The sequence below is a fragment of the Haliaeetus albicilla genome, chromosome 11 (assembly GCF_947461875.1).
Source record: "Haliaeetus albicilla chromosome 11, bHalAlb1.1, whole genome shotgun sequence".
In the NCBI taxonomy this organism is placed as follows: Eukaryota; Metazoa; Chordata; class Aves; order Accipitriformes; family Accipitridae; genus Haliaeetus; species Haliaeetus albicilla.
Window position 1 is genome coordinate 26,689,889 of NC_091493.1, and position 13,293 is coordinate 26,703,181.

General features: G+C 37.5%; 1 protein-coding gene across 5 annotated transcripts in view; it reads right to left on the reverse strand.

Annotated features, from left to right (window-relative positions):
- The window catches only part of SLF2 (SMC5-SMC6 complex localization factor 2), a 31,806-nt gene that overhangs the window by 3,415 nt on the left and 15,098 nt on the right, over nt 1–13,293 (reverse strand). For 4 of the 5 annotated variants that reach the window (XM_069796856.1, XM_069796858.1, XM_069796859.1 and 1 more), the window contains exons 9-19: nt 11,750–11,852; nt 10,262–10,337; nt 8,344–8,485; nt 7,768–7,876; nt 6,309–6,485; nt 5,652–5,749; nt 5,093–5,180; nt 4,449–4,571; nt 3,564–3,641; nt 1,964–2,050; nt 500–568 (exon numbers count right to left, since the gene is read on the reverse strand). In XM_069796856.1, the coding sequence (XP_069652957.1) occupies nt 500–568; nt 1,964–2,050; nt 3,564–3,641; nt 4,449–4,571; nt 5,093–5,180; nt 5,652–5,749; nt 6,309–6,485; nt 7,768–7,876; nt 8,344–8,485; nt 10,262–10,337; nt 11,750–11,852 (1,150 nt within the window). Of the gene's footprint in view, nt 1–499; nt 569–1,963; nt 2,051–3,563; nt 3,642–4,448; nt 4,572–5,092; nt 5,181–5,651; nt 5,839–6,308; nt 6,486–7,767; nt 7,877–8,343; nt 8,486–10,261; nt 10,338–11,749; nt 11,853–13,293 lie in introns of those variants that run through there. The other variant, XM_069796861.1, reaches the window with a different exon arrangement.

Sequence of the window (13,293 nt, forward strand, 5' to 3'; positions counted from 1 at the left end):
ACGAGCATGAAAGGCTTTTCCTAATCATTGCATGAAATTCTACACTTTCAAAGGGGGAAGAGTTATCAAGAGCCGTAAAACATATGTGGATAGAACCTTGGACTCAAGCAGTCTCAAAGTCACACACTGCCAGACCATGGCAGGAAGTGCATCACTGCATTCCTGCCCCATGGTCCTTTTCAAAGCATCTGGTAATAACTATAATCAGAGTCAGGCCCTGTGACTTGACTCAGTACTAGCGTTTTAGTGTATTATGCAAGCCATTTACAAAAGCAGCACTTTTAAAAATAAAGATGAAATCTTGGTTCTACTGAAGCCAGCAAAGTAAGAATTTTAATTAAAATCTATTCTAACACATCTAAGCGTATTCCACAGCCATGCCATTTACGAAGAAAAAAAAAAATCTCTTTAAAAGAATATGCTGTTTTCAAATGCTAAAAAAATGAGTTAAATGCACCCTGCAATATGAAAAAGAGAGAAGAAGGTTTCATTACAGTACCTGAGTAGGCCGAGTGGTTTGTATTGAATCTTGCCATTTGCCATATATCCTAGCAACTAAGTCTTTTACCTGCAAATTCAGATTGATTAGTTTAGCCATTTATGTTAAAAAAAGACCAAAATCATACCCCCTGTCTCCACCCCACCCCCCAAACCCATAAAACCCCAGATAACCCAACACCCAAGGTTTACTGAGAGGGAAGAATTTTACAGCTGACACAAAGTATCACCACTTCAACTCCAACCAGATCCCTGTAATTTGGGACCCTGAATTCAAAGTCATGTACTCTACGCAAACATTTTACAGGCACTTGACTGCCCATGTTAAGTGTTTGGAATCACCATATAAGCCTCTGGCCTCCCAAACACCCACCTCATCCTTCAGGTGAGTTAGGTTTGTTACACAAGTCTGATTGTACCTAGAAAAGTTGCCTGCAACTGCAGTCACAAAAGCCAACTATGCAGCACTGTCTGCTTCTGAAATGAATTCTTTATTCATAAAACTGTGCTTTTTCATAACCAAACACATGCAGGTGTTTAATCCAAGCCATTCAGAACAGAGATTTGCTTCATATGCTGTGTTAAAACCCAGCACAGTGGCACCCTCTGGAAGTTACTGTACTATTACACAAATAAAGTGAGGGGGGAAAACAGAGTAAGATTTTCCCCTCTCAGTGCAAGGGCAATAGAAACAAAAGTGAGTGTGACCCGAGATACAAAAATCCAAGGCAAGAGTAATTAACTTGTTAAAAGGATCCATGCTCTACTAATCTGGCTGAATAAAAAAAGAAAAATCTTCTCGAGAGGTAAGGATGCACACAACTGCAAAAGTTTGATTTAAAGCTGAAGAAGCCAAGGCTTTTCAAAGCTGGGGTTGGTCACTTTATCATCACTGATCTGATTTGGCTTGCTACAACAGCATGCAAAGCATTAAAGTCACAAAATTAGGACTATCATTAGTAAGCCCCGCACCACAATGCAAATGAAAGGCAATTATCCAAGCTTGATGCTACATCACACACAGTTGGCTTAAATCCACAACATTTTTAACTAACTCATTAATTTGAAAATAAAACAGAGACACATGCAAGATAGGCTGGTTTTTCAGTCCTCTGTATCCTGCCCTGCAGGTAGCCCCTGCTCTTAAAAGTTGAGTCAACTATCAACAACCGCCAGGAAAAGAAATAGAGCAACTCTGTGGGTTGCCTGGCTAAAAGGCAGGCAAGCTCGCATTTTACAGTTGTTAAGAGTCCTGTTGTTAGCAAAAAGAGTATTTTCAGTGCATTAGAATGGTCATATACTTACGTACTTGCAAAGACATGATGCAGACAGAGAAACCAGGAAAAAAAGCAAACCCATGAGGAACTCTTAGAATTTCCAGGGCTGGGATGAGGAAACAACACACAACAAGAACACAAAAAACCACCCCAAAACAAACAAAAAACCCCAAACTTACATGCCTTACCTTAGTTCGATAAAACAGCCTTGCATCTTCCCTAATATCACATTTTATGTGCTTATCTAAGGCACTGCAAAGCTTCAGTAAGTGTTGCTAAATAAAGACAAAAGTGTACAGCTATTTAAATCCTCCACGTCAAAACTAAAAGCTTTCTTCAAATATTATTTCAATTTAAAAATTATATGCTTTAGTTTGATTTTTTTCTCAGAAACATACAGTAAGGAGGGGGGAAAATAAAGAACATAAGATCCTCTATCAGTTGCTTGTATGCACCTGGTAAACCAGGTCTAAGAGCTTTAAAAAGTAGTTTCAAGGATGACTCAGGTAATTTTTTTTTGTAGGAATTGGCTGAGCAGGTAAAACATATCCAAGGTTTATGCACTGATCTTTTATTTCTCTCTAAATTTCTGATTACTTTAATAAAGCAGTTTCGCAACTCCATAATCTCTTCATAATGGCTCCCAAGATCTTTCACATTCTGTGAATTTCTTCATAAAATTCCTCTTTGCAATCCCTCACTGAACAGCTGCAAAGAGGCTCTGCTCTGCAGAACAGGTGAGACATGCTGAAATTCTACTCACAAACATTTGCTGGTGTCTCAAGGCCATGACAATTTACCCAATCTAACTGGAAGAGGACCAGAAATGAAAGAGTTATATTGATTTTATACAAAGTCTAGCCTGCACAATATTCAGCCACACCCTTCTTGCCACTTGATGGCTAACAGGTCAGTGAATAATGGACTCTTTCTTCATGAAGAAATACAGAGACATTAAAAAAAATATATAAAAAAAGATCAAGTTCTCCACAAATCTTCATGAAGGCAGTTGTAAAAAACAAATCCCAAAAGATCGTCACAATATAATTATTTTCTTTACCACATACAGTTTTGTTTCAGATTATACTCTGTGATTATCTTGTTGCATTGAGTAGGAAACTGAGACGCTTAAGCCCTGAAGTGTAACCAAACATTACTGCTTTACTTCTCTCAAACAGTTCATGACAGATTTCTTAAAAGCCAACAGTGATTCCATGGGGCAGAAGGTGTACGCAAACACCTTGCAGCAAATGATCACAGAAGTCTGAACAGGATTACTGAAAGGCTAAGCAGAAGGTATTACTTAACAGATGTTCATCACATGGCACAAAGGAACTATCACTACAGAGAACAGAGGAGATACGGTCCTAGCTTTCACTTGCTGCATGGCTGCACTCCAGCACAGAAAACTGTGATGTGTTTGAACATATTTTACTGGGTGTTTTCAAAGTGGTTTTCTTCTAGACTGAAAAATTTCAACCTTACTTCAAGAGTTCATAGGATCATTGAACTTCTTAGAATTTCTGTGTTGAGTTAATCTCCCGTTACTTTCTGAGAAAGATTAACAAAATAAATGTCTGCTGATCCACAGCCTTATGTTTTGAGGTAGTTCCATCTGCAGAAATGCAGAGAAAGCTCTTCTGCATTTACTTTGCCCCAGAACAAAAGTTTCCCCCAGTGCTATTATCCACTGGTGATCTTCCATCACATGATAGGTCTTACAAAAATAGACCAAGTGTGCATGATAGTCTTTTAAAATCTAAAGATCTAGCCACTGAAGTTACTCACCCTTTGATTAGAATTTACAACATCAAAGAAACTAGCTTCACTGACTAGATGAAGGAGGATGTAGATTAGGTAGTATGCCTGGAGAGAAATCAAAAGAGCTTTAGCAGTCAATCATAACTCTTCACATCTAGATACAGCACTATCTTTGCTTTCTGGAATGATTCCTCCAATGGCCAGATCAATGGACAAGTATGTCTACACATTTGCCTAAATAACTAATTTGAAACACTACATTCATATATTAGAAACATTTTAAAACACTGGTTTAAGTTACCTAAGTAACCTACAAAACTTTCTGTAGTTTTAATTACTGAAAATTAAATTCAGCAGTTGGTTTTATTTTCCCTATCATCTACATCAAGGTCAAAAGCAAGGTCAAAATACTTGCTAAGAGATCTCCATGATAGTCTCAAATAACCAAACCAATATTCAATTTTTGGATGGATGGAAATACAAAATCTTTCTAATACTTGTTTATGAGAAAAGATTCATAAATCTCTTTCTGAAGCCTGCAGGTGAAGGTCTGGCTCAGCCTCAAACAGTTTCCACTGATTACATCAGAAGGGAGGGAGGATGGTCTTCTGATTACAGAAGACAGGACTCAAGACATCCATGTGACTTAGCCATTCAGGAAATCTGATGATTTCCCTGTTTGTCAAACAGCCTAATACAGCTTCCTCTGTCACATGCTACTTCTTTCCTTCCACCATGACTATAACCAAAATTGAACACAAGTAGTATTTTAACACATGAACAGCAACAAAATAGTGTATATACAATTCCATGTACAGAACTGTCCTCAGTTAACAGAAATTAAAAGAAACATTCTCAAAATTGTAGAAGGCGCATAAAAAGACAAATGCAAAAAAGCACTATCAGCTATACCTCCTGTTCTAGTTTTGTATGAAGGTGATCTCCAGTGGCATTCTGCTGCTCCAGTCCTTCTCTCATCTTCTTTAGTAGATTAGAAGGCTTCATGCACACCACAAAATGATGCAGAAGAGACATCTACAGATACAAGCATTAACAAATTGGAGTGGTTTACTGGCAATAGAAAATTGGAAACCTAGTGCCACTATGATATTATTTGTCCACTAAGACAAGAACATAAAGGGGATTTTTAATTAAAATGGAAGTTTTCATGCTTTGGGTAATTTTTGACTATTCACAAACTGAAGTGTTCGTATGTTGCCTCAATAAAAAAAAAAAAAAATAATCAACCCTAGGAAAACAAAGAGTGACTCTACATGAACACGAAAGGAAGACTGAAAGAAGCGTAGGCCTCTTTCCAACGTCCAAAATGAATGTTTAGGCACATAAACAATAATGCACATACAAGCTGCAGAACATGCAGGTTACACACATGTGCAAATATACTTCTAATACTAATCTAAACTAAAAATTACTAATTGGTCATTTTGCAAGGTTCCTGAAAATAGGCTTACAGTATTAAAACATAAAACACAAAAAATAATATACGCGTTTTCTAAACTTTCAAATTATACAAATACAACACATATATGCAGTACCTGCTTGTCACTGTCATCAGGTATTTCTATATGCTTTTTATTAAGAAGCTTTGAAATTATCAGTAGGCTAAGACGTCTTCTTACTTCCCTGAAAAACAAAATAGTTTCTTTCCCAGAGAATTTCTTAAATCCACGCTGTTTCTACAAAGTATATGAGGCTATGCACGGCTTCCCTAGACATAAACTTGCCTACAACTATTAAACTGGATTTTCTCAATATAGGTGCTATTAAACTAGTAAAGAGGCTAGTAAAATGTAAGTACCCTTATCTCATTGCAGCTTTTTTTCTGCACAAATAAACACTGCTAGATGCTTGCCTCCAAGCCTGAAATTGAGCATCCAATTCATTCTCCTCAGATACATTATAAATTTACTAATTTCAAAGATATAGAACTCCTAACAGATTAACACTTAAAAGCAGACATGAATCACCCAAAGAAAATTTAATACCCATTGCATTTATCAGACTTTGTGCTTATACAAATAAATCAGCTGTTAATAATACAAATAAGTTAGCTGTTAATGATACTACATATTTCTGATGTTACAGTGTCATTACCGTCCACGTATTATCCAGCTAGGCACCAGCTGAACTAGCCACAGGAGATTATGGTGATGAGTGGAGAGTTCACTCACTGCCAGGCAGAGCTCGGGCATCTTTAAAACAACAACAACAAAAGTCCCCATACTGAAGAATGGATATGGTGGGCATTTGTTTTATTTGCAAAGGAGTACACATCTACTCCCTAGAAACATACAGAGCATAAACGTTAAAGGAATTGATCTAATAAGAGATGATGTGCATAAAGGTATTTCTGCATTGCACCTGTAGTTAAGTCTACTAAATACTATTATAGTAGGGTAGTTGAGATTAGATTGCTTTTAATGACATTTTATCAGCTTAGTGCAATCATTTCTTCACAGAGCCATTTTAAACATACAGCTATTTTAGTAAACATAAGAGTAAGTTCAATACAACAGTTCCCTTGCAGAAGAGGACAGGCAATCATAATGTTATGGGACAAAAACCCTCTCAGTATACCCACCCACCTCCTAAATCTCACACAAATCCAAAACTCCCAATTTGTTCATATTACATTTTCAAGCAGTATTTTTCTGATATTTCAAGAAAAAAAATGAAAACTTCAGAAGTTTTTCTTGAAAATTAAGTTGCAGTTTCATAAATCTAGTACAAGAAAATTATTTATGAAGTTACCTTTGTATCCCAGTCTCTTATACTTATCAGAAGCTTTATGAAAAGGCACTGAAAATCCACCAAAGGAATTTGCTTTAACTGTTTCTCCAAGCTTATTTTAAATAGCAATAGAAGCAGCAGCAATATTTCTTGATCAGTATATCCACCTTGAATTACTGTTGTACAGAAACCTAGAAACTTTAAAAGAAATAAAAAGCATTAAGATCTGAAATTGGGTTAGCTTATTTTAAAGTGTGATAAGAACTTAAGTTTTCCACCCTCACATTAAAATGCACCTCAAATGATATATTGTTCTTGCAACACCTGAGTACTAATATCTCCCCATCTGCCAGTAACTGCACTCTTTTGTTTTTTTTTTTTGTTTTGGTTTGGTTTTTTTTTTGTTTTTTTAACAGACCTCCTGGAGGCTCATCTTTTGAACGTGGCAATATTCCCTGGACATTACAGGAGTAGGGAAGATCTGTCTCCACTGCTCAGACAATCCTCATCTAACTGAACAAAAGACTGACAGACTTTCTAAATACAGAAGTAATACTGAAAACATAAATCAAGAGATTTTTCCCCACCCAAGCATTATCACATGGGTTACTTACAATATGGGATGTGTGTGTAAATGAGAACATACATTTATCAAGATATAAGTATCCTGTCTCTAGTGGAGATGCTCTGACCGCTTTCTCTTGAACTAAGTGATTTTACAGTCAAAAATCTCTAAAGAAATGATGTCAGGAAGATTTCAGAGTTCCTTGTGGAAGTATTTGAATCAGTTACAAAGTCAGTATTTTCACCATACAACATTTAATCAGAGAGAACTAGCCTGTGAGGTGTGACCAGCACTCATTCAGCCTACAGTCTCACAGGACACAGTGCATGGATCTAACAGCTCACTTCCACAGCAGAGTCAGTCACAGCTCTACCTGTCTTCCAGGAGCTCCCACCTCATTCATCTTGTGCTGCACAGGGACTGATCACATACCTCCGAGAGCTGCACTAACACACTGAAGCAGCATAAAACATACCACCCAACATCAACTCCCCTTCCCATTTCCACTGGAACACAGAAATGGATAGTTTTTTCTACACAAAGGAGCAGAGACATTTGATAAAGTGCCACAGCTGGAAAAGGGAGGCAGCAGAACTGTGCAGTTGTGAGTGAAGCTAATAGAAATCAGGAAACTTTAGAGATTGCAACAAGCCTGCAATAATATCTGATTCAGCAGAAACCCCAGGATAGCATCTACTCACAAAACATGCCCAGGAGTAGAAATCAGGAAACTTTAGAGATTGCAACAAGCCTGCAATAATATCTGATTCAGCAGAAACCCCAGGATAGCATCTACTCACAAAACATGCCCAGGAGTAGATTAAGACACCCCGGTTTTTGCTAAAAAACAAAACAAAGTAACAACACACCCCACCCCCACAAAACCCTCTCCCACACTAACTAGAGTTTTCTCACCTTAATCACATTGATTAAATTGTTTTCTGGTAGACTGAGGAAGGCTGGATTGGCAGAGGTTAGGTCTTCTCTTGGCTGTTGTTTACTCACTGTTTCTTGAATCTGACTTCTAATAAAAGAGACACTAATCTGAGCAATAAATCAACAATTTAAAAGCCCACAAAGGCTTATTTGCATCAAACTGAAGAAAAAAAAAAAAAACCAAAAAAACCCTGCATGTTTCAAAATGCCTTCAAATCAAAACAATCCTCAGTTACAGAGCACACACACCTATCTCAACTTGTAACCAATTACTTACAATTCTGCCCAGCTATTTAGGCAACAATTCTTGTAAACCTCTATTAGGAAGGTGCAGGACAAAGGACAAAGCTCTGGTTTGCTGAATCCTTACCTGTCAGGCATTGTCTGAAGTTCTGGTTTATTTACTCTTATGAAGACATGAGCTGAGAATTTATAGAAGAGTATGGCTTGATGGAAGGGAGGGGAAATAAAGGAGAACCTTCTGATTCTACATTCTAAGCACAAGCCTTGCTTTCACAGGATCTAAGCAATAAATATCAAAAGGAAAACACTTACAAAATATCACACTCGTTAAAGTTGGGCTGAAGATGCTGCAATGGAAAGAGAGATCTAAACGCAACACCCATATTGACAAAAACAGCTGACACATCAGCTAGTGAAGGAATCCATGGTTTAGACTGTTCATCACTGATGGAAGCTACAAGTAAAAGACATGGAATGGATTAGTTTTAAATTTAGTTCTTAGCATTAGTTCCTTTTAAGGGAAAAAAGCTGAGCAGTCTGCATCAATTCTACCAGCTCTCATCTCAGAAGAGTTGCTACATTGAACAATATGCTTATTTTCAGAATGATGAGGGGAAAAAAATAGTCTAACATGGTATTTTATGCTAGAGAAACACCTTGCCTATGTAACAGGTGAATTATTTTAAAGTTGCACTCATTTTACCTCACAGCTCTCTTTCATCACAAACAGCAGAATAATCAGGGAGGCAATATTTACTTTTAAGAGGATACATAAATTACCATTCTGTGTAGGTACAGGCAAGAGGGTGTTATAATGGGACTGCAGTAGAGCTAAATAAGATTTGAAAACAGGCAATGTTTCTAGAAAAGAAGTGCTAAACAGATGGAATTCACTTATTTGATAGAAGTAAGAAACAATGCTCATTGCAAAGAGGGCTGATTTGTATGATGACTTGTACCTGAAAGTCTGCAAACTGTACAGAGGATTCTCTATAGAACACTGAACTAGCAAGGAAATATCAAACTAGACACAGTGTTTTCCAAACAATGACAGAAGTCACTAGAATTCTGAATTGGGTCAATTTTGTGTCTTAAAGCTAAGTTTGTGGGAAAAAAACCAGATATAATGGAACATAACACTCAAGACACTGCAGCTTCAGATCTTGATGTTCAATTCAGTAACATAAAAACCAAACCAAAACAAAAAAACAACAAAAAAGATGCATCCTTAGTTAAGCACTGGAACAGAACTTCTCAGAATGGTTTAAAGACTCCACAGTTGGCAATTTTAAAGTGGGTAGACTACTTTCCAGGAGCAACTGTAGCCTATTTGATCCTGCTCTGAAGTCAGAGATCTGCTGGGATCTCTCACAGCATTAATTCTTTGAATGCTCATTCATCAGCTTGAACTGTTCATTCAGAATCAAGCTTAGTATCAGCAAAGCACAAAATAAAGGAGGCTACGCTCCCTCTCATATCAGCTCACAGTCTGATTTCAAGCAAAATTCAAAATATGGGGTACAGTTTGGACAGACCTGAGCAAGTACTTCAAGAGAAACACATTACTTGAACAATGTTAACAGGCAGGCTTAAATGAATTAGTGACTTTTGATGGATCTGAATAAAGTGAAGACATGAAGAACATACAAAGGAACTTGTACTGGAGAAGTATTTGAGAGTACAGATGAAGGCAGGCAAAACACACAAGACATGAGCAGCAGTGTGGGCTGAAGCAGATCCTTGAAAGTGTTTTTGTACAGGTGTATGATTCTCTTCACTTTTGCCATTTATCTAGAAAGTAAACTATGCAGTGCTACATACTGGGTATGACTATGTGAAAAACATCTTGTAGTCCTTAAGCTATGAAATGAATGTCTGCATCTTCCAGAGTAAGAAATGGAAAGGAGAATAAACTTCTTAGCAGACTGGGCTCTTCTTCAGGTCAATTCTATTTGTGAAATAACAGAAGTGAGTTTAAAAGGTGCTGTACCAGATGCACTGCTTTGCAAATACATGCCAGGACCACATCCTGTGGTACAGCTTGCACACACTCAATGAAGACTAACTCCTAGCATTTGAGCATTATGTAAGTAACAGAGAGCCTAAATTAATGCCAAAAATCACAGAACAGAGCCAGTGCCTTTTAATTCCTCCCCAATACCTTTCTATACTTAACAGAAGGGAAATGCCTTCATTCAGGTGGTCAGTTTTCCATCCTTCAAATACTCACCATTTTTTAGTGTTATCTCCATCAATCTGTCTAAAATCTGGGTGGAAACAAAATAGTCAGGATGAACAGACATCATCTGTGGAGAGAAAAGAAGCTACATGTCAAACACCAAGTTGCATGATGGCATCAGTTTTCTTTTAATTAAAAAAGAATAAACCAACTCCTTGGTAAAATAAAATAAGAAACAGTAATAGAAAAAAATCCAACCCCAAAGCCTCTGTAAGCAAGATACACCAAGAATATTGTGAGTATTGATTATTTCAAGCAGGGCACAGATGCTATGAATACTTTAAAATTAATTATTTGCAATATGAGATGCTGTAAAGCCATGTTTAATCTGTTGGTTCATACGAAGGTACTGAGGGTTAAGAGAATGGTAAGTATCATGTATCCCTTTGGAACCCATTTGCATCTGTTATCAAATTGGACTCCTTGATGGGGAGCAGGGGCAACAGAGTTAACTACAACCTTGCCCAGTCATGGGCAAGTTGAGCATAAGCGATACTAAACTGAAACAATGAATCCTTAGTTTTTCTTAGAACTCTTTAACTACAAAAACACGACTATGAAGTACAGTTCAGGTTTCTTGAAGCACTTCACTAGGCCAGAAAAAAAACCTCTTCTTTTTCTCCCCCAAGCGCTGTACAGTTTCCTGCTCTGTAAGTGAGCTGAATTGGCTCACAATTCCTCCTTATTAGAGGAACACTAGGGCTCACAGAAGGGGTGGAAGGCAATTTTTTACTGGCTGGAGGGAAGGACATGCAGGAGCAAAACATTTCGCTTTCGGCAAAAGCGCAAAGCCAGCCAACAGACCCAGGCGGCAATTTCACAGGCAGTCCAGTTTTCTTCAGGCACAGTTAGAATGTGGTAAATAATAATAGAATGGAGATTAGAAAGGGGTGTTTTTATGAGTAACAGAACAAGGTAAATTCCTGGGGATTTAGACACGGACACAGACATCTACAAAACAGACAGACACCACATTTCCTTGAGAATGGCTCCAGACTTTTTCCTGAGTCATAATACACATAAACCTTTTCCAAAGAGAATTATCTGATAATGCAGGTATCTCTGATGATTTAGAAGGTGATACTTTGCACTTGTGCATAATGCAGCATGTACTTTAAGGGTGAAAGGAAATAAGATTAACATTTGGTTGTGATTTGGCTCACACTATTATATCCTGAAGTCTCTTCTCACCTAGCATGTACTGTACCCTTTTCAAATGCAGTAATATGTATGAAGATGGACAAGGACGTGCAGCTTTGCAGTCACTCAGAAAGTGTGGAGAAAAAGCTACCCCTAGTGACAATCAAAGTAGTTCAGACTGGAGAACAAATCAGAACTTAGAAAGAAAGATTTTTTGATGTAAAAGTTGTTAACAAACAGATTCACAAACTTGTTCTGATTATTCCTGCTACAGCTGGCTTCCAGGAAGAATATACAGAGTATAACTGCAGTTTAACTGCATGAATAGTGTAGACTTACCTGGAAAAGCCACTTTAGAATTGGTACGGGACACAAGACACAACCATAAGCAGAAGTCAGAAAACCATTAATAGCTAAAGAAAGCTGCTGTGTTACACTAGAACTGTAAGACAAAGATGGGGGTGGGGAAAGAGGAGAAAAATCAATTAGTGCTTGAACCAGCACTTTCACAAAAGCATAAGAACTTCCCCACCCCTCAGATCACCATCAACAGCAAACAAAGATCTGAACATCCAAAACAGATGTTACTCTTATGCTCTCACCTATGTGAAATACTATAGTAATTCAACCTCCTTTGTTATTTACAACTACCTTTTTCTCCAGAATGCCATACTATATAATTTGGAAACATTTTTATTATTAGAGAATAAAACTTCAAACATTGATCTACACTATTGCACAATGAACCGTCATGCCTGTCTACACAGATGGACTGCTATGCTCAATGAGACCAGTGAATAAGACTTTTTACTGTCCAATGACCTTTACGTACACTCTTAGAAGAAAAATCTTTGTTTGAAATTTTTAAATTTTAAATATATAGTCTGAAGGCAAACTAAAGCAATTAAAATCAAACAGCCTATTCTCACTGTGCAAATTTGTGAGGTGCAAAAAGTAGCTGTTGGAAGAACAGAAAATACGTCATTTTTATTAATGAATTATTTTAGCATTATTCTTCTTTAGAAAGTCAGGTATGTCATAAACAGCCGAATATGATACCCATTTTCTCCACATACCCTTCTTTAGTCTCTTCTATTCTCAGCATCTACTGAAACAGGTAGCTCTGTTGAGAGATCTGTGTCCTAACTTCTCCATATACCCTTTATCTGTCTGACTGAGCAAGTGGCTAGGAAGACATCCATGTGCCAACTGGACAGCCAGTACATGCTAGCTGTGCCAACTGGGCAGAATGCATAAGCAATTATATCATAATTGCCTTCTGCAAGGGAAGATTCATTTAATTCTCATTCCTCCAGTCACTGACTTACAAGATACTTTTGAAGCTTATATCCTCGTGATCTTCAAAACATATTAATAAAGGCCTGAAGCGAAATGAGTATATCACAAACATCACTTCCTCAAAGAGATGAGGAAAAGCCAGCCTCCTCCTCTTCACACCCACAATAGCAGATACACATGGATACAAAATACTTTAAGATTAAATGAATTCTCTCAGTTTCACTGATGCAAGTTTGGAATAAAACGCCAACTGAAATAACCAGAATTTTTCAAGATTTGCACTTGTGGTATTAGGCAAGAATTTGTCCAGCTATTTGTTGTCCGACAGCCTCATAAATATAGTATACAAATCCCTATGAGTTACAGAACAGTTGTTTACATCCACAGAGACACACTGCTAGCTCAGTGACTGAATCTAACAGATGTCAGAAATTGTGACTTTCTGCAACCCTCATTAAGTGAAGCCTTAAGTCGCAGGCCCATTCAGGACAAAAACATCTAAAAGTCTTTCAGCAAACATAATGCAACACCAGCAGGTCACAAATCAGATCACCACAAGGGTCCTCTTTCTGTCTTGGGATAGT